This window comes from Cyphellophora attinorum (assembly GCF_001299255.1).
Source record: "Cyphellophora attinorum strain CBS 131958 chromosome Unknown Contig3, whole genome shotgun sequence".
In the NCBI taxonomy this organism is placed as follows: domain Eukaryota; kingdom Fungi; phylum Ascomycota; class Eurotiomycetes; order Chaetothyriales; family Cyphellophoraceae; genus Cyphellophora; species Cyphellophora attinorum.
Genome location: NW_017253231.1, coordinates 432,302 through 451,373, shown reverse-complemented (window position 1 = coordinate 451,373; position 19,072 = coordinate 432,302). Strand labels below are relative to the sequence as shown.

Sequence of the window (19,072 nt, the reverse complement as noted above, 5' to 3'; positions counted from 1 at the left end):
CAGACGCGAGATTTGAGCCGAGACTTTCCGCGTTGAGGTAATGTTGAAGCTGAGGAAGCCGTTACGCTGCTTGCCTTTGCAACAATGTATCTGTCCCAAGAAGTTCGGCTGTTGGAGGTATTTCACAGAACTCCGTTCGAGGCAGATGATCTGTTCAACTCGTCCAGCTTGTCGAATTTCGCCTTCAGCAAGGCCTGTGTCCCGAAGAACAGTGGATAGTAGGTCTTGTCCTTGTACGTTGGATCGAAGTCGCCCATGCAGACTAGTGGTCATATTATCAGTATTATGATCTGCGAGCGAAGTAAAGTACCGTGGGCAAGGAAACTCACCTGCGCCAAGCTCCTTTCCCTTCTCCACCAGGATCTTAGAAAAGCTCTGCGTTTCCTCTTCAAACTCCTCCGGACTCGCGAGCCCCTGAACGAGTCTCGCCAGCCACTCGGCGTCGAAGACTGCCTGCATGACGGCACTTGCAACATGTGGTCTATACGCGAGAGGCTTTTGGTAAGCAGGTCCTTCCACGAAAGCCTCCCCAAAGGAACAGGACGACTCACCTCTGCCCAGCGACCGCATCACCGACCAGCACCACCTTCCCACCACAAAAGCTATTCCCACCCGCATGGCTATCAGTCACAACCTGCAAAAACACATCGTCCGTCTGCCTTATAATCTCCTTATGCACCTCTGGCAGCTCCTCACCCGCTTTCATCTTGATCTTCTCAATCTCCTCCAGCCGCATCTTCCCCGGCGGCAACGAGAACTTATGCTTCTTCCCGTCCTTATCCGTCAACAACTCCTCCATCTCCTTCTCATCCCGAATCTGGTACCACACCCAGTTGATATACCGCCCGATCTCGTCCGCCGGCCCGCCGTTTCCCGGCACCATATAGGAGAGCATCTGTGAGCGTGGCGCCCAATGAAAGGTCGCCATGTCCTGGAATATGGCTTGTGCATCGAGCGAGACTTGCGAAGCCGCGACGATGCCTCTGTAGCAGGCGTACCCGACACTATACCTCTTCACCTCCGGCAAAAGCAATCCCCGAACCGTCGAGCTCGCCCCGTCCGCCCCGACCACCAGATCCGCCGCAAGCTGTTTGGATTCTCCCTTCTCTCTGTAGCTGACAACTACCCTGTCGCCATCCTCCACGATGCTCTCGACCACAGCCTCACACAGATACCTTCCCCTCCTCCCATCATCACTCAACTCGTCAAACCTTCCCCTGAGCACCCGATACAATTGTCCCCAACTCGTGGCCCAGAATTGTCCCTTTCCCTCGCTCTCCGTCGTTACTTTCCCTTCTCGATTGATCTGTCGGTACGCGTGTAAAGGGGCAGCGTATTTCGGGGGAGGGAGGTGGTTGCAGTAGCGGGACATGAAAGCGAGGATCGAGGGGGAGATGGCGATGCCGGCGCCGAGGTCCTGCAGGTTGGATGGGGGAAGGCGTTCGAGGATCGTGATGTTGATCGAGTGGGATGGTTGGGGAAGGGAGAGGAGGATGGTTGCTGTGATGAGGGAGGCGAGGGAGCCGCCTGCTATCACTATGGAGAGGGGTCTGGTTTGGGGGTAGAGGAGGCCATGCTGGAGTGGTGGCGGACAGAGGGAGATGGGGTAGTTCTGGTCCGGTAATGATGGGGTGGCGATGCTGGTGGCGATAACGATTCGATCTTTTCGAGGAATTGCAGAGCGATGCAGTGGTGTCGCCTTTGGAGAATTGTTATGTTCATACCACAACTTCCACCACCCACTTCTTACACAAAGTAAGATACAGGAAAAGGCCGACGGGCAGTCATAGAACACGAATTACTTCCCGGAGGAATGAATGCACCGCGTGTCCCAAAATGCGAGCTCGTTTGGCCTTTATGTGGACTGTCATTGCTTCATGTGGACTGGCAATATAACAGTTCCTGTCCATACGAGGTTTCAGGCGACCACATTGCCTGTTGAGGGAAGCGTAAGGCGGAGGAGACATGGAGAGGCGGAGCGAATGCGTGTCGTTGGCTCGCGTCAGCTAGCGAAGCCGCCGTACTTCCACACGCAGAGGTACTTAGCGAGCCATTGAGCACTGTCTGAACAGCACAAAATACGCCATCCTGATAGGAGGCGTAGAAGCGTATCTGCTCACATAGCCTAGCTCAGCATCCCATATCCCTGCGCAGTGAGCAAGTCTGTCGGGTTTCGGCCGACATAAGATTCCGGATATATATCGTACGAGTCCCGCCCTGCCCCATTTAGCTATACCAGCCAGATTCACCATCTCGTTCAGGGATATACATGAAATGCGTCTCCTTAGATTAGTGCTTGCGACATTCGCAAATGTTGTGTATGCTTCGGAGACATTTCAAGTGGTTCGTTCAGCGGCCCTGAGTGGCGATACGAGCGAAATCAAGCCGGGTCTCGAGAACGGCGACATTATATCCCCCCTCGTATAACCTTGTAAACTCCATGCTTCAACCACCTTGGCGTCTTGATGTGTTAGGATTTGGTGCGGTGTCGTACAAATGTTCTGCTTCGTGAACAGCGCGTCACAAAGGACTTGACGTACAATACGGACGTGAACGATCGCAAATGTCGGGCTCGATGGTCGACTGTAGCAGGTAGCGGCACCGAAAACGTGTCAAGTTCGGGCGCTGAACTCGGCGCGCACATTGGCGGGCAAGTCCTCCGCGTGAGAACACCCAAGGAGCTTTGCAGATACTGCAACTCGACGGCGGAGCGTCCATATAACTCGCAGCTTGGCTTGTCCCTTATGTCAGGACATTTCAAGCCCAAGCACCGATTAGACTCATGCCAGCCGCACCAGCAAACATCACTAGAAAAGCGACAATCCTCTTCTTCCCTTTCAGGGTCCTCCAGCTCTCGTCGCTTATGAACTCTTCCGCAAGTAAATCAACAAGGCTCGTATACGTCAAGAGTCCAGCGCTGATCGAATTCATGATGCCGACCATAATGAGACCCGTCCTGCTGCTGGGACTGTACAAAGTATGGGTGGCAATGCCGATCGCCTGACCAAAGGGCGTGGTGCACCCGTAAGCCAATGCCATCATCAATGGCTGGTAACGATGCCAGCCTTTCGCCTGGGCCGGTGACCATTCAACTGCGGCGATGCGGCTGCCAAGTGCGAGACCTTCGAACGTTTGATGGAAAACAATGGCGAGGAGAAGGACGATGAAAGAATTGCCGACAGCAACGGCTAAAGCCATCCCAATGAAGACACTGTGGAAGAGAATGCCGAGTTCGAGGAGCAGGCACTGGAGTAGTAACTTTTGTCGTTTCTGATCTGCTGTTGGCTTCAGGTCTTTGACACCAGCTTCGAGGTCAGCAAGTCTCGTGAGCTCGGGCGACTTTAAGTTGCTCGAGACGGAAGGGGAAGGGCTTGCGACATGCTCGACGGCACTTGAGTCATCATGTGCCGGGAAATCATCCGTCGCGGTGATGTTATCCTCGTCCTCGCCTGTAAGTTCAGGCACAGACTTACACGTCATCCGTGCCAGATGTTGCCCGCCACTGTCACTTCGGCCAGATCCTGAGACATTATGCCCGCGGAGAGATGGAGAGGCAGATCCAGAGGTCATTCGAGCCAGCTGCTGTCCAGTGCTGTTCCTTCGGCCAAGTTTTGTACGACCATACAAGGGCCCCACGCCAGATGCTAGGCTTGAGTCCTCTGGCGACTCGACGTCTGGTGGATTCGGTCCTGGCTGCTTGTCCTCGAATCGCATTTCATCCATTGATACTGGAGATGCTTCTTGCGCAGTGACAGTGCAGCACGAGCGTCCAGGACTGAACACCATTTCGATTATAGAAATGCCGAAAACGGCCAATAGAGCAATAGCCCCTGCCATTGCAGGATAGTCCTCCGTCCAAAATCCACCGAGACATGGGTCAGTCAGATTCGTGAATGCCGTCGGAAGTAAGTGCACGAACGCAGTCGCCAGGAGAACACCTGTTCCGAAATGGCGAACTGCAAAAAGAAATCGTGGCGGGATCTTCATGCGAGGCACTTTCGTGGCAAGCAATGGGAAGGCACATGCCGATGCGGAGACGAAGAGGATGATGAACACTGATCCGATATGCAATTCGAGGTTGTAGTCTGATCTGTCTCCATTGGGCTCGCCGCAGAGCAGTGGTGACTGCCGCTTGACGAGATAGCGGTCGAATTGGGAAGGGCTCTGATTCCATGCTGGATTGTCTATTCGTGTCATCGTCAGTATGGCGGTTCGGGACAAGGGAATTCCTGGAAAGGGTAACGTGAAGCAGTTAAGCGTCCGCAATATGTTTTTTGTGTGGTATACCACGAATGCTCAAGCTGAAGGCATGTTCGACTCCACCACGACCAGAGACTGTGGACGCAATGAAAGACTACTCACCATTGCTGAATTCCCGACCTGGCCCACTCATTCTGACTGTTGGTGAATGAGATGAATGGCTGCTGATAAGTTAATGCTCACCACATGAAGCGAATCAGGACTGTGATGACATCCATCAACGTGAGTAGGATCAGCGGGGATATAAGCATCCGGAGGGTGAGGAGTTCCGTTTTGTCTTCGTGAAGAAGCGGTCAGCCAAGCCATGAGATGTCACAGAAGTCGATGCTAATGCGGCGGAGCAAGTAATGGGGATGTCATGATTCGCTCGGATGGTCAGCACCCTTCGGGTGTGGCCTGGGCTCAGCATGGCGTGTGAGCTCCTGGTTCATTTTGTAAGCCGAGCAGCATTGATTGTGCCCGTCGTGCTTTCCGTGTGCGAATGTAGCCATAGACACCAAGCAGGAGCGTTTCACAGAACAGCAAGAGAGTTCGAGTTTCAAGTTGTTCAGCCGCGCTGACGGGGGCGGACGGAAAATCTCGGCGTAGATCTATCTCTTGGCAAGCATGTTCCCGGATTGTCAATCGCGACCGATGTCAGAAGAAAGCCTGGTCCTGCGTCTTCTTGTCAGGAGTCACGCTACAGTGATTTGGAGGCTTCGATCATGGCACAGTGAAGCTGACAGCCAACGGGACAGGATGCTGTAGCGAACAAAGTGGCCAGAGTATCAATTACTCTACTAAGATTAACACAATAATTTGGGATATATGTAAGATCTCGACCATCACGAACGTGTGTTCCTTGCCCGATTCCGCCGCAACCTCAGTCCGATTCCTCATCATCGACCACATCGCCTTCGCCTCTCAAAGTCAAGCCCTGGACCTCACTTTCTTCCAGCACTACTATGCCAAAGCAGTCTCGATCTCTTTCGCTCACGACTACCTCCACACTCTCATCCTCCAGAATCTCCTCCACCCCATCTTCAAAACCATCTTCCCCGCCACCAGCTCGCTTCATCTCTGCCCTTGTCCGCTCCCACACCTTTTTCACCTCATCTTCCAGCTTATTCCGCATCGTGCTCCAGAGATAGCCTCTTTCTGAGTTGCTATGGAACAAGGTGATGACGCACCCTCCTCGTTCAGTGACCGCAAGAGCCTCGTGGTGCGACATCTCGCCTGTGAAGATCAGGTCTGGAGGCGGCGAGCATGCCCGCAGTACGGAAGCGCCGCTACCCGGGCAGACTCCGACAGTCGTTATATGGATGTCGTCAACAGACTTGAACTTGGGAGTCGGTAGTTGCGGAATGGCCACCGGGAAGCCCTTAGGTAGACCAATAGCATGTGCGATGCGAGTGATCAGCAAAGTCAACGGCTGTGGAGTGGTAAAGGAGATTAATCGACCAGCGCCAGTATTGGTCGCGGTGTAACCCTGTGGCGTCGAAGAAGATGAAAGCAGCGTGTTGGCAGCTTCGAGGGCAGACGATGGTGAAGGCGTGACAACCTGCCGCGTGTGAGGAAGGACGGCGGAGTGGAACGTTGGGGTCGGCTTCGGGTATGTCGGTTTTGAGTACGTTCGATGACTGAGTCTGGGCCGTTTGGTCTGGGAACTTGGGGTCTTTGGCCTGTTGCTTGCTGAATCGGTGGCATCATTGCCGCCTCTAGGAGATCCATACATCTCAGAGCCAGAGGTCGAGCGATCGGTATCTGACGCTGGCGAGGTAGCTTCTGTCTCATTCTCGGCTTCCTCGGAGTCGACCTTCCCAGTGACTACATCGCACAACCAATCACCCATGCCACCAGGAACGGTGTCGACTGCGGTGTGAGGACTGTAGACAGAGACTCCATGGGCGGCAAGCCTTAGCAGTGACTTCTGCTGTGAGTCTTCGAGAGTGATCGACTTGAGGCCACGGAATATAATTGGATGATACGCGACGACAACCGAGTGCTTGTTCTCGATTGCTTCTTCTGCGACCGCCTTGGTAAGGTCAATCGTGAGCAGGACTGAATTCCGATTCCGCCGTTGTGGGAGAAATGGAGCCTCCAAAAGTAGGCCTGTATTATCGAAAGACTTGTCTGCCAGAGCTTCGGGATACAGCGTCCTCATAGACTTCACCACTGCGTCTGTGAATGGAGACGCCATGTTTCTGGTAGAAGCGGAGGTGAAGCTACGAATCTGCAATGGCGTCCGGGAAAGTAGGCGATGCAGCATGAGGTGAGAGATTGTCAAACAACATCAGTGGCGCGTCTGGCAGCCACGAAGTGACCCGTGAAGCTATGCCATGGTTTCATGATCGAGGATAGCTCATCTCATGCCGCCATTGTTGTCAGTTTTCCAAGTTGAGGTCGCTCGATTTCGTGTTTCAAATGACGTAGTGCCAGATCTCGGAGTTGCAGCAGAATTTATAATGCAGTGATCTCGTGAACATTTCACAACACTACAGGCCTTCTCTTGCTGTTCTCGAGCACCTTCAAGTTACTGGGAAGACGCAGCGCGCTCATGATCTCACGAATAATTCGTCCTGCGCTCTTGCGATCGTTTCAGTTATCCCAGGGTCAAATTTGCCAGAAGCGCCCGAGCAGTTCGGCCTCAAGCGAAGCTACTCCCTCGCCCTCGACGCGCATACTCAGCTAGCGCAAGACTACGATCCGCGCCGATGGCAGCAGAAACAGATACACAAGCGGCCGCCAATGCCGAGGCAGCTGGCGTGACCGCTGATAGCTTGATGGACACGCTCAAGTCGAAGATTAACATTGAGCACATTGATATTGAAGATATGTCGGGTGGCTGTGGACAGGCATTCAACGCGATCATTGTCTCGCCAGACTTCGAAAAAAAGAGCTTATTGCAGAGACATAGCTGGTAAACGGCGCCCTAAAGACAGAAATCGCCTCAATACATGCCTGGACACCAAAGTGTCTGACGCCAGAGCAATGGGAGAAGGAGAAGGCCCGGTGAGATCGAGGCCAGAAAGGCGAGACAGTATGGCATGGTCGGGCTGTTGTCGTGCACAGCGACCGTCACGGTTGCTTTACTCCCGTGTGTGACATTGGCGATGTATCAATCGTCCAGACGCCGAGGCGAAGCACACTGAACAGCTGAGACGAGGAATGAAACCCTTTCACAATAGAGCCGTCGTCACGGTGCCAGCAACACAAGTCCTCTCGACAAGTGGACAATCAAGGCGTCGGCGATACTTGAGTTTCGAATGAATGTATTGCTAGCAAGAGATTCGGCGCATACCGCCGAACATTCACTCCGCAAAGCATGTTTTACGAGAGCATGCGTACCGTTGTACCTTGCAAAATGCCTGAGAAATGCCCAAAGCACGCTGTCAATAATTGATGGAATGGAGATGCCGCAGCCCGACCCATTGTTCTGGGACCCATCTGCAGAAGAAACCACAACGATAACCCGATGCAGCGAACATGCCCACTGATCCTGCAGTGACTGGGAGTCATGCATGCTTGGGCGAAAGTCCTCGTGATGTGCCAGCAGACGAGCCCAGCTGCACCTGTCCAAAGACGTGCTGCTGTATATATTTTTTTACACACTGTACCCCAGCAGAGCGAGTGTAAGCGAGGTAACTGATTTTTGTGGCTTGACTGAATGCTCAAAGCATCAACCATTCCCCCATTTCAGTTAAGAGCCATGCCAACTTGGGCATGAAATGGTGCTTGGAGTCGCGGCAGACCAGCATATCCCTGCCTTGCCGTGCTCATCGGAATGGCAGTTTTGCTTGTGAGCCGACGTCGCTCTTGCTCCCGACAGTGAACGAATATATGGTGGTAAGTGCTTACGGAGTAGATGTGCCTCTGCACTCGACTCAGGCGGCAAGGCCGAAACCTAGAAACCGCGAAGAAAAACGACGTGCCCGTTTGCGAAGCCACTTGCGGGCGGCGATCTGCATGGTGAGATGATGGAGCACTTCGATCGAAGCATGAAGTACCCCTGTCGTCTTTATCACGACCTCTTTAAGCCTCCAATCAATGCTGTGGCTACTCGTTCGCTGCATGCGATCCATGGATGCTGATGTTCTTTTGGTGAGTCAAGACTGACGCTGCACAGTATCACAAAGCAGAACGTCAGGAGCGGCTATACTTGCGGAATGAAGTCGTCCTTTGCTTGTACACGATGGCGTTGTAAGGCCGGTTGACTCTGGCCATGCACCTCAAAAGTCAATGCCGTTCGAGCATCAGCTTCATGAATCGCAGACCCATGTACCTCCGTGCAAGCAGATGAGCTAGTCGCTGGGACACCTGTGACAACACGACGACGTGCAGAGCAGCATCTCTACCTCGTCCCGGTTTCGCAGATCAACAGCATGCACACGACGCTTCTGATCAAGCAAGTGAACGTCTGCGGCCTTCAGTCGGAAGATTTCCAATTGTCAGTGCTGCAGTCGCAGTTATGTACCTTAGCTATGCTCCATACTGACCGCTGTTCCTACTGGCTGCCTGTGCTCTTCCATGCTTCCACATCCACCGCTACGACAGCTCTGCCAATGACTATGGTCGTGAATTAGGATCGATGGGGGTCTCATCATTATTCCCACCTGCTGTCCCACACTTGTCCCCGTATCTTGCTACCGCCAGCTCTCCGCTGATTCAGGAGACCATCATCTGCACTATTGAGCAGTGTCGAACAAAGCTTTCTCTTTACTATCGACTGCAATATACACTTATCAGAGTCCCAAAGGAATACGGCATCATCACCCCTGGCCCTTCCTCCCCTCACGCCTAGCCGAGATTTTCGCCTGCTATTTCGGACGCTGTACCACAACCAGCGCCCACACGTCACTGCTGCAGGTGCTTCCGCCAACTTAACCAGCATCCTACGCCTCAGCCTTAGAGCGTCTGCAATCACTGTTTGCTCGATCACTTGTTCTCTTGCTTCGCATGCGCCGCGGCTACTTGTGCTGTTAGGCTGCCCTTCGAGCAGCGCAGTAACCATTTCCGGGTTCGCATTCCAAACATTCTTGTCCAAGCTCAATCTTGCCGTTGGTATTCGCCTCGCATTATTCACGTCGCAATCGCACAATTGAGACATGGCCAACGAGCGATCCTGATCGGCTACCCACTCCCAGACCTGTACCACCATATCGCGCCCACGGGAACAGGCGTCTGCGCCGCTTGTCTGAACGACCGCAATAGCTAGCATACTACCCAGTTTGAATTGCGGCTCACGACATGGACTCGGCCTCGGTCAGCGGCGCCTCTGCCGCCAACAATTCTTCGGACTTTGTCCGCAAGCTTTACAAGTATGTATGACCCGAAACAGCCCTGATCCATATGCCAATACCTGTGTAGAATGCTCGAGGACCCTTCATACTCGCATGTTGTGCGATGGGGAGATGACGGCGACAGCTTTGTCGTCCTCGAGAACGAGAAATTCACCAAGTCTATTCTGCCGAAGCATTTCAAGCACTCGAATTTCGCATCGTTCGTCCGACAGCTGAACAAGTATGATTTTCACAAAGTACGACAAAACAATGAGGAGGGTGGGCAGTCGGCATATGGCCCCAACGCATGGGAATTCAAACATCCCGAATTCAAAGCCAACAGCAAGGACACTCTTGACAATATCAGACGGAAAGCTCCTGCGCCACGGAAGTCTACCACAGGCCTCAATGGATCGACCGAGGAGATCCCACTTCAGCAGATCGATCTAATGAACCAGCAGATTGCAGCCCAAGCCCAACAAATCGAGTCACTTGCGCACAATAACCAGCAGTTGCAAATGAACAATCAGATGATCGTCCAGGAAGTACTTCGTCTCCAGAAGGCCGTTGTCAATCATGATCGGGCTATGCAGGATGTCATGAGCTTCTTACACACAGTCGACAAACAGAGAAGGGACAGCAAAAGCCTTTTCCCTCCGGCCCTGGCCGAGAGCGGTAACTCCAATCTGACGCCCACCAGCCAGTCAATTCCAATTCCAGAGGATGAGCCAGCAAGCCCGCTTCAACATGCCGCGAAACTGCTAGGCGACGGAGAGATTCAGTTCAATGTATCTGGTCTCGAGCAATTGAACACTAACATTGCCCTCGGCCCGAACGGCCAAGTCAGGGCTGGTCCTCCCTCAGCTTCTTCGACGGGCAGCATGGGCTACTCCAAGATCAATCCCGCAGAGCTTGAGCAGATGGTATACCCCATGGGCGCAAGTAATGGAATTGATCCGATGTATGGCGACCATGTCAACAACATACCATATGCAGTACCGTCTAAGGATGCTGCCAGCGATCCACGCCAGAACTTTGCTGAATCAAGGAAGAAGAGCAACTATACAGATCCTGGCTGGATCAGACAGCCGCGAGTGCTACTGGTTGAGGATGATTCTACCTGCCGTCAAATAGGTGGAAAGTTCTTGTATTCATTCCAGGCCGTAGTCGACACAGCACTTGATGGTCTTGAGGCCGTCAGCAAAATGCAAGAGGGCATGAAGTACGACTTGATTCTAATGGACATCATCATGCCCAACCTCGACGGTGTCTCGGCTTGTCATATCATCCGTCAGTTCGACCGAACACCAATCATCGCGATGACCTCGAACATCAGGTCCGACGATATTCAAATGTACTTCCAGCACGGCATGGACGATGTTCTGCCCAAGCCGTTCACGCGGAAGTCGCTTCTCGAAATGCTGGAGAAGCACCTTATGCATCTGAAGAGGATTCCGGATGAGATGGCTGCGCCCGGGGCTCCTATGGCTCCCGTGCAAGCGGCGGGTCCACGTGGCGATGTTTCGGCAGGCGCTTCGCCTGCTGCGTCATCAGTTGGCACGTGGAATTCGCCCGGAGGGTACTCTGGCGTCTCGCCTGTGAATGCGCAAGTGCCATATCCTATGGCACAGCAGCAGTATCTGGACGCGAACGCTTCTGTGAACACTTCTGCTTACGGAAGCCAGCCACATACGCCTGTTGGCGCGCGGCCGCCCGGACAGAATCAAGGCCACCGTAGAGGACCATCTGAGATGAGTGGCGGTCCGCAGGATCCCAACAGCGCAAAGAGACAGCGAATGAATTGGCAAAACCAGCAGGTGAATCCACCGATTAGGCAATGAGGTGAGCTCGATTGTAACAACAACAACACCTACAAGCCAAATTTCCGGCGTCGTGCAATATGTGCAAACAGCAGCAAATCATTCGTCGTCAAATGAGGGACATTCATTCAGTCTGACCCGCTCGTCTGGCGCGTCGGCATAATCAAACTACGTCGTAACGCTTGGTCAGTATATGCGAATGGACGATGTGAAGCAGTTGCAGAAGCTTGGGACGTGCGTCAATGCTTGGGTCTTCTAGGATGAGCAAGATTGCGACACTGTGCACACGCCTTTCACGGATCTATCGTTCTTGGCTAGCCGGACAGCAACTGCTTCCTTGCGTTGCTCCCTGTCACGACGCCCGAACCAATTGAGCACCATTTTCGCGGTGGTGTCGAGCTGTGTCTTGTTGTACCGACCTGCAGGCCTCTTAGGAACGAGGCTGATTGAATGGACTTACTGCCTATGTCTCTTTTGGCCACTTCAAGGTGCGCTGTTCGAACACGGTAGAGGCTGAGCATCTGCTGCTGGCCGGTGGCTAATTGATGTCTCCCCTGACTACCAGAGAGGGTCGGTTGGCAATGCCTCAGCGAGAAACGACTGGAGATGAGTCTCAGGCGCTTCGTGGCAATGCCGAGCTGTTGAGATCTGCCTATGTGGATGTTTGCTGTCTGTGATGAGATGCACATTTGCACGAAAAGAGTGTCAGCTCCAAACGGAATATGTCAGTCGACGAATTTAAATGGTGGCGGGCAAGCGTCACGGGCCAAGAGGCCCGGATCATTCTTTGTATGGAATTACATCTATGATTGTATCAATTCGAATGCCCTGAGAATCGGCGTCTCACTCCGCGGCAGTGCTGTTGAGAGTGTCATTCATCACTGGCCAGTACTCAAGCGGTCACACGGCGGAACGAGGCGGAGCAGCTGTGCCCAGAAAGGTCACCTCTTGGCATGGTGGAATCCTTCGTCATTCTGTTTCGAATCTTCTTGTTTTATGCGTCGGCCCCCCAAACAAGACGTTCACTAACAGGCAAGAGGTTCTGTTTGCGGGCACAAATTGGGCTTGGGAGATGCTTGACGAGGGCAGCACCAAGTAAAGCTACACAAAAGGAAGCGTAGTCACTGCCACGACGTGCGCGGCATCTGTTGCTCTGACTCTGGGGAAGTCCCACCTGTAGCCTTGATTGCAGTGATCGACCAGCCCGTTATTCGGCCATGCCTCGCAACGGAGCTGCTTGCCATATATACACCACGTGCTTCCCGTTCATGAATATAAAAGAGTCTAGCACGCCTAACACCCCCTTCACTACCACCAGCAGTCCCGCACCCACTCGTCATCCCAGCAGACAATATCTGGACGTCAAGCCCCTTCATCGATTCTACCAACATGAAAACAGCAGCCACCGCCATCGTCCTCGCAATCTGGGTAGCCGCCCCAATCCTAGCCCAAGACATCGACAACAATGATATCCCAACCCAATGCGCCACCGTCTGCTCCAACATCGTTGCTGTCTCCGACGACTGCGATCGAGCATTCGACCGTGACTCCGACGAGCTAGCATGCATGTGCCAGGCTGAGGGCGCTCAGCAGGTCATACCAATCTGTGCGGCGTGCATTGCTTTCTACGACGACGATGAAGACGATCGACGAGAGCAGGATAATGGTAAGTACTTCACCATCGACCTTGGTCGCATTGTATGAGTGCCTCGCTAATACTGGACCATGGACAGATGCAGGTGACCTCCGTCGGGACTGCAACTTCGCATCAACAACCTACGATCCCAACGTCACGTTCTCGCAAGCCGCGATGACGGCGGCAACGAGCCTTACCTCATCCTCTCGCGGCGCCAACGCCAGCTCTGCGGTGGGCAGTGCTGCCACTGCTGCGACATCGGCAACTGGCTCTGCCGCTAGTGAAGCTAGTAGCGCGATTGGCAGCTTGACGAGTGCTGCGGCGACGGCGACTGCTACTGGGAATACTGCTGGTGGTGTTAGCGTTGATGGTGGAAGGGGAGCGATGGTTGCTGGTGTTGGGCTGTTGGCTGCTGCTGCCTTTCTGTGAGCTGTGACGGATTGGGACTAAAACGTAGCACTTCTGTCCCTCTGTCGCACCTGGCCCTTTTCGATGTCAGTAGTAGAGCGATATTTACATGAGAGGTTTGATCAGTGCTACTAGGCATGTGCCGTTCCACATGATTGTAAAGGAGAGCGGAATTTACCGTATGATCGGGGTCAGCTGTCCGGGGCCTGGGCTCCGCCTCCAATTCTCCAAGGCGGCTATCTGAGTCGTCCCGCGTGCTCACCAACCTGGTCTTCAGCTCTCACTCTCGTGTTGCGACCTCTCACTCCGCATTCTACATAACACACGCATCGACAGCCGTCACATCTACGGCCACGCGGCAACCTCCTAGTCCTCAGCCCTTCGTTCCAGAAGTACCTCGGGTCGGCGGCAGGCCGCTCAAGTCAGATCCGTTATCAGCCACCACGTTCCTTGACAAATCCACCATTCGAATACCTCTAGACCACGCCTTCAGTCGAGCCACATCCCCTTCAACCACGTGCCGCCGTCATGGCTGTCAAGGCAGTCATCCCGTTCCTCGTGGGAATGATGCTCCTCACAGGCTGCGCCAACACGATCCTTACCAAATACCAAGATCAGCAATGCGTACGGAACTGCGACGGGAAGGGCAAGCCACATTTGTTTGAACAGCCCGTCATTCAGACCGTCCAGATGTTCATCGGCGAGTCTGGATGCTGGCTTGTGGTGTTTGCCTTCTGGCTCATCAAGAAGCTCCAGACCAGGTTCAGCAAGCAGGATGCTCCGCTGCTGTACCAACCGGTGAATACTGAAGAGGACGATGATGATACTCTGCGACCGAGGACGTCGCAGGATGCCGCGTCTCCCGCGTTGAAACCACTGGTGCCGAATGCGGACGATAGGACACCGTTGCAAGGACTGAAGATTGGCTTGTTGGCTATTCCAGCCTGCTGCGATATCACGGGCACGACGCTGATGAACGTTGGCCTACTATTCGTCGCGGCTTCGATCTACCAGATGACGAGAGGCGCCTTGGTGCTCTTCGTTGGACTGTTCAGCGTCATCTTCCTCAAGCGCAAGCTCTTCCGCTATCATTGGTTCGCCCTGGTGATCGTTGTAACGGGCGTTGCAATCGTTGGTCTAGCCGGCGCCATCTGGAGCGGCAAAAGTGCAGATACCGCGCCACAACATAGTCCAGAGCTCAAGCCCGTTGTGGCGCTTCTGGCCCGAGAAGTGGCTGCAAAAGCTGCAGATCCAGTGGTCGTTCAAACCATCGTCGGCATCTTCCTGATCGCAGGAGCCCAGATCTTCACGGCAAGTCAATTCTGTCTCGAGGAATGGATTCTAGAACATCATGCGATTCAGCCACTCAAGATGGTGGCTTGGGAGGGCTTGTTTGGGTTCGTGGTCACGGTCATTGGCCAGGTGATTTTGCATTTCACGGTGGGTGTCTCGAAGAAGGGCAAGTATGGCTACTTTGATGCGGACGAGGGCTACAGGGAGGTTTTCAACAATCGGGCGATTGGTATCACGAGTCTGTTCATCATGGTGTCGATTGGAGGGTTCAACTTCTTTGGCTTGTCTGTTACAAGGTCGATCTCAGCTACTTCAAGGTCTATCATCGACACATGCCGGACATTATTCATCTGGCTGGTGTCTTTGGGGCTAGGATGGGAAACGTTCAAGTGGTTGCAAGTCGTGGGTTTCGCCTTGCTTGTGTACGGAACGTTCCTATTCAACGAGCTGGTCCGGCCGCCTCTTAAGGCTCTGCTGCCGAGAGAGCAGCGGGAAGGCCAGCGGGCCATCTGGGAGGAACGCGAGAGCCAGAGCCTGTTGCAGGAAGAGCCAATTGAGCATATATGAGATGTTCATGAATTGTACTGGATACTTAGGCGCACTGGTGGATGCTGAGTTGGTGCATATCTTACACAACGAAATATACAATATACTCATAACCTCAGCGGAACAACCTCGATCCTGAGAATATAAAGTTTGGGAGGACTGACATGGCAAGTTCCGTTGCCCCATGAACATCGCCAGCACAAATAATGTGTCTAAGTCGAGGCTCACTTCTACCTCAGTGTAGTAGAGCAGACGATGCTGCCCTCGGGCTTGAACAGTTGTCGGCGCAACTGGTCGAACGGTCTCGGCCCGCCGGTGCCACACGTATCGAGCTCTCAACTGACTACCAGGCGATGTTTCATGTGCTGTTCAAGACATGTTTCGTGGGTAGACGTAGTCGGATCTTCAATGATGATATTGTTTACCTCGATGTCGGGTTGGAATAGGGGAGCGCTTGGCACGCCACGGTGATACAGAAAAGATTGTCCCTCCTTCCAAGCTACCTCGACCTTCCCCTCCTGACAATTCAAAATGCACCTTCCCATGACTTCCGCTTTCGTCGCTTCGTCTTGTGTACGATGTGTCGCCCTTGCGCTGTTCATCATGTAGGTTTTCATTAACGCGGCTGTCGCATCCAGTGGCATGGGTCTTGGCTAGGAAGCAAGGGGGTGGCCCTCATCCAGACCCTCCACCAAACCTCGAGAAGGCTGGGATCAAGCCCTTTCCGCTTCATGCATCTTTGTTCGGGGCTGGTAACACAACGTCGAAGATGTCAAACCCGAGCTCGAACACAATGCAAGGGTTTCAATCTACCCTCTTGCCCGTCAGAGATCCCTTACGGCTGGCCGCGCCACGGGAACGGTATGGCCGTCTACACGATCAGCTGGATTTGCAATTCGCGCCAGGAGTACAATTTCGAGGTTTCGTCCACCTCCTTGCCAAATGTCTTACCCAGAATTCTACTTCACTAACAAGTACTCCGTCCGAGTGTTCTCAGCAACAATGGCTGCCAGTTCTTTCTCGTCATTGCTTGAAGCTACTACCACAGCTGACTCTGCCGCAATGCCAACATTTAGAATGGCACACTGCTTAGCGGATGGTCAGCTGACGCCTCCAGATTCGCCGGACGCACCACCAAATAGCAAAGTAGCATTTCGCAATGGTCCACGACTTCAATTGCCCAGACTTCTTCGCAGAACAAAGACAGACCACGAACAGCCGAGCATGTCAGTACGACGGTCGAGTCCCGTGCGGCCATATGTCGACGGAATGAAAGCGCCTTTCCCACTTCGCCTTCCTGATTCTCCTGTCGACAGTGATTGCAGCTCCTCTTCCAGCGCATCCCCAGTCTTTGCCCAGGAACTTCGTCGAAGGTCACCTACCTATCATGATCTGCGCTCCTTGGCAGCGAGGCAGAAAGAGCAACTCTCTCGGAGAGTTGAGACGCCTCTACTGCCAAGCCCCATTCACAAGGACGACATGATCGCAAGCGACTCTTACTTTACCTTTCAAAATCCTAGGGCGACCAACAGACCAAAGGAATATCACTCTTATCAGGATCTTCACATCCTGTCTTGCTACTACGATAAGGACAAGCCTGATGAGACCTCAGACAGCGTCACACGGCAGCCTCAAGACCACGACGTAAGACCGCGCACACCCAGTGATGATGGCACCGACAGTAGAAGTGTGTCTACAATCGATACCCCGGTGACGCCGGAGGAACAGATCTACCGCATCAGTACCTTGCAGTCAGACGAGTCGGGCTGGCTTGCAAATGAAACCTCGGTGACGCAACGCGAGAAAAAATTCAAGGCTCGCTGCTTCCAGGTAGTACAGCAAGCACCAACGGAGAAGAGCAAAGATGGGGATGTGGTAAGTCTCTCGCTGTCAAATGGGCTCTTCAGCTAACATGCCTAGACCGTTGTTCGCATTGCTGGTCCTGGCAAGCCGAAGCTCGTGGAGATCTCTCGACCAACTTCCATCTCGACTATCTCCACTTCTCATGGCAAGTCCATGGTAGAGAGACCACAAACACCGACTCAGGTCAAGGAGGTATCTGCATTCAGTCCATGGGACACCCCATTCACCCATATCGATCAAGAGACCCCAGCCAGTGTAACTCCGGCGCGGCCACGACTACACATCTCCGTACCCAACGATAACAAGCACAGGTTTTCAACAAGCAGCCTGGTTCCAGCGCCGCTGATGCCCCGAGCAAGTTCGGGCACTCCTGACTCCGATCGTTCATCCAGCACTGTCTTCAGCAGTACACAAGAAAAGCTGGCTGCACTCTCTGACCCGTTTGGCATGTCTCCTCAGTCGCAGCGGACAGAGTCTGTATTCAACTCCTCCACTGCAACAATTTCGACATCAGCATGGCCTGTACCACCCAGGAATGTGCTGCGAAGACTTCGACACCACAATCGTTCGCCAGCCATATCACATCCCTCGCCGAACTTCGACTCGCCGCCTCTTGCGCAGCAGGAAGCGTGTTGCTCCGGGGCTGTTCCACCTTCTGCCTCCGGGACGCCAACACACCGATATCTTACTGGCCTCAGCACACGCCTCAGCCAAGTCCGCCACACGTTAGCCTCAATCACCGCGGCAATCAACGCTTTCCCTAACAACATCTTGCGCCTTGACAGTGCTATATTGTCACCGCTCCGCAACCCACACATCCTTGACCAGACATATACAGAGGCTCTCGGAAAGATCTTCCCTCGCGGCAGGCCAGTGCTGTTGTCTGCTCTGGCTGCATGGCTCATCATTGACTTGTGGTTCGAGAAGAACATTGACGCTGCACCTAAGGAAGTCAGGGACGAGCAGCTCAGTGCTGAGGATGTGCTGAGAAGTAGGCTCGGCGAGGGCTTCTGGAACGATGGTGGTCGAGAGCCTTACCATACTCTCGACGACGCAGACATGTCACCTCAGCTACATGAATCAAGCCCACATACAGGCTCATCAGCGTCGCCGAATACCGTCCTCCCTGCCCTTCCTACACCACGCACCCTGCACTTCAATGCCTTCTCTTCGACATCGGCTTCCGACCTGGCCTGGTCACGCGCCTTGCATCTGAATTCGCCACTTAAGCGGATTCCCACGAAAGCACGCTCTCTGCTTGGCATCTCACATTCGACGACTCAACACGGTCCTTTCCAGGACGCGCAGTTCCTGCGAGCTCAAGAGGCGAGCTTGCGCAAGCAGGAAGCCGATCTTACCAAGAAACTGCGCATGGTACGGCCTGCGGCTAACGTCCTCACGCAGAAGCTTGTGGTCGCTCTGAGGGGAGAGTGGGATGAGGATGTGTGGATGTGTCTGCGTGTCATGGTCGGTGTTGTAGAGGGGAGCTTTGGCTGGAGTGCTCCTACTACTGAAGAGTCTGGTTGTAGTGCAGGCGACTTCAGAAGAGGTTACTCGAGTGGTGTGGCTGGGCCGGGGCCTGCTGTTGCCACTCAGTCTGACGATGGTAAAGGGGATGCAGGCAGGGCATGGGAAAGAGGTAGAGGCTTGGGAATAGGGACTTGATGTCCGACACTTTCGGGTCTTGGATGGAAAACGGGATGGGAGTTCATGGTGACGGTCACAAGTATATACCCCATACAGTAATGATCTTTCCTCCTGTCTTTCGAGTCTACTCAACAGTGCTAGTAAACAAATGGGATAAGCTGATACGGCGTCTCCCTTTCATACCGCACCCATTCAGTCCCGTACTTCTCCCTACAATACTTCTCAAGCCCAGGCATAGCGTTCGTGATGAAGTTGGCCAAGTACATCCCTCCCGTCAAACAAGCATAGATCGGCCCACCAGCAGCCATCCCGTACGACGTTCCTTCGCACAACGTCAGCAA

General features: G+C 53.6%; 7 protein-coding genes across 7 annotated transcripts; 4 read left to right on the top strand and 3 right to left on the bottom strand.

Moving 5' to 3' along the window:
* Window positions 1-122: 122 nt before the first annotated feature.
* AB675_8421 (2,6-dihydroxypyridine 3-monooxygenase) lies at window positions 123-1,871 on the bottom strand (the record flags this gene model as incomplete). Its single annotated transcript, XM_018148866.1, has 4 exons — window positions 123-262; window positions 330-481; window positions 552-1,699; window positions 1,803-1,871. The coding sequence occupies 4 exons, from the start codon at window positions 1,869-1,871 to the stop codon at window positions 123-125; spliced, it is 1,509 nt and encodes a 502-aa protein (XP_018004339.1).
* An 886-nt stretch (window positions 1,872-2,757) lies between these two features.
* Window positions 2,758-4,393, bottom strand: AB675_8420 (Zinc-regulated transporter 2; the record flags this gene model as incomplete). Its single annotated transcript, XM_018148865.1, has 2 exons — window positions 2,758-4,184; window positions 4,363-4,393. The coding sequence occupies 2 exons, from the start codon at window positions 4,391-4,393 to the stop codon at window positions 2,758-2,760; spliced, it is 1,458 nt and encodes a 485-aa protein (XP_018004429.1).
* A 729-nt stretch (window positions 4,394-5,122) lies between these two features.
* AB675_8419 (uncharacterized protein) lies at window positions 5,123-6,439 on the bottom strand (the record flags this gene model as incomplete). The annotated part of the gene is made up of 1 exon (XM_018148863.1): window positions 5,123-6,439. One exon carries the CDS (start codon window positions 6,437-6,439, stop codon window positions 5,123-5,125), a length of 1,317 nt encoding a protein of 438 aa, XP_018004633.1.
* Window positions 6,440-9,486: 3,047 nt separating this feature from the next.
* AB675_8418 (Transcription factor prr1) lies at window positions 9,487-11,359 on the top strand (the record flags this gene model as incomplete). Its single annotated transcript, XM_018148862.1, has 2 exons — window positions 9,487-9,557; window positions 9,607-11,359. The coding sequence occupies 2 exons, from the start codon at window positions 9,487-9,489 to the stop codon at window positions 11,357-11,359; spliced, it is 1,824 nt and encodes a 607-aa protein (XP_018004550.1).
* Window positions 11,360-12,727: 1,368 nt separating this feature from the next.
* On the top strand, window positions 12,728-13,403 carry AB675_8417 (uncharacterized protein; the record flags this gene model as incomplete). The annotated part of the gene is made up of 2 exons (XM_018148861.1): window positions 12,728-13,004; window positions 13,072-13,403. 2 exons carry the CDS (start codon window positions 12,728-12,730, stop codon window positions 13,401-13,403), a joined length of 609 nt encoding a protein of 202 aa, XP_018004185.1.
* Window positions 13,404-13,910: 507 nt separating this feature from the next.
* Window positions 13,911-15,242, top strand: AB675_8416 (Solute carrier family 35 member F6; the record flags this gene model as incomplete). Its single annotated transcript, XM_018148860.1, has 1 exon — window positions 13,911-15,242. The coding sequence occupies one exon, from the start codon at window positions 13,911-13,913 to the stop codon at window positions 15,240-15,242; it is 1,332 nt and encodes a 443-aa protein (XP_018004704.1).
* Window positions 15,243-16,700: 1,458 nt separating this feature from the next.
* On the top strand, window positions 16,701-19,019 carry AB675_8415 (uncharacterized protein; the record flags this gene model as incomplete). The annotated part of the gene is made up of 3 exons (XM_018148859.1): window positions 16,701-17,096; window positions 17,142-18,690; window positions 18,928-19,019. The coding sequence occupies 3 exons, from the start codon at window positions 16,701-16,703 to the stop codon at window positions 19,017-19,019; spliced, it is 2,037 nt and encodes a 678-aa protein (XP_018004329.1).
* Window positions 19,020-19,072: the final 53 nt, after the last annotated feature.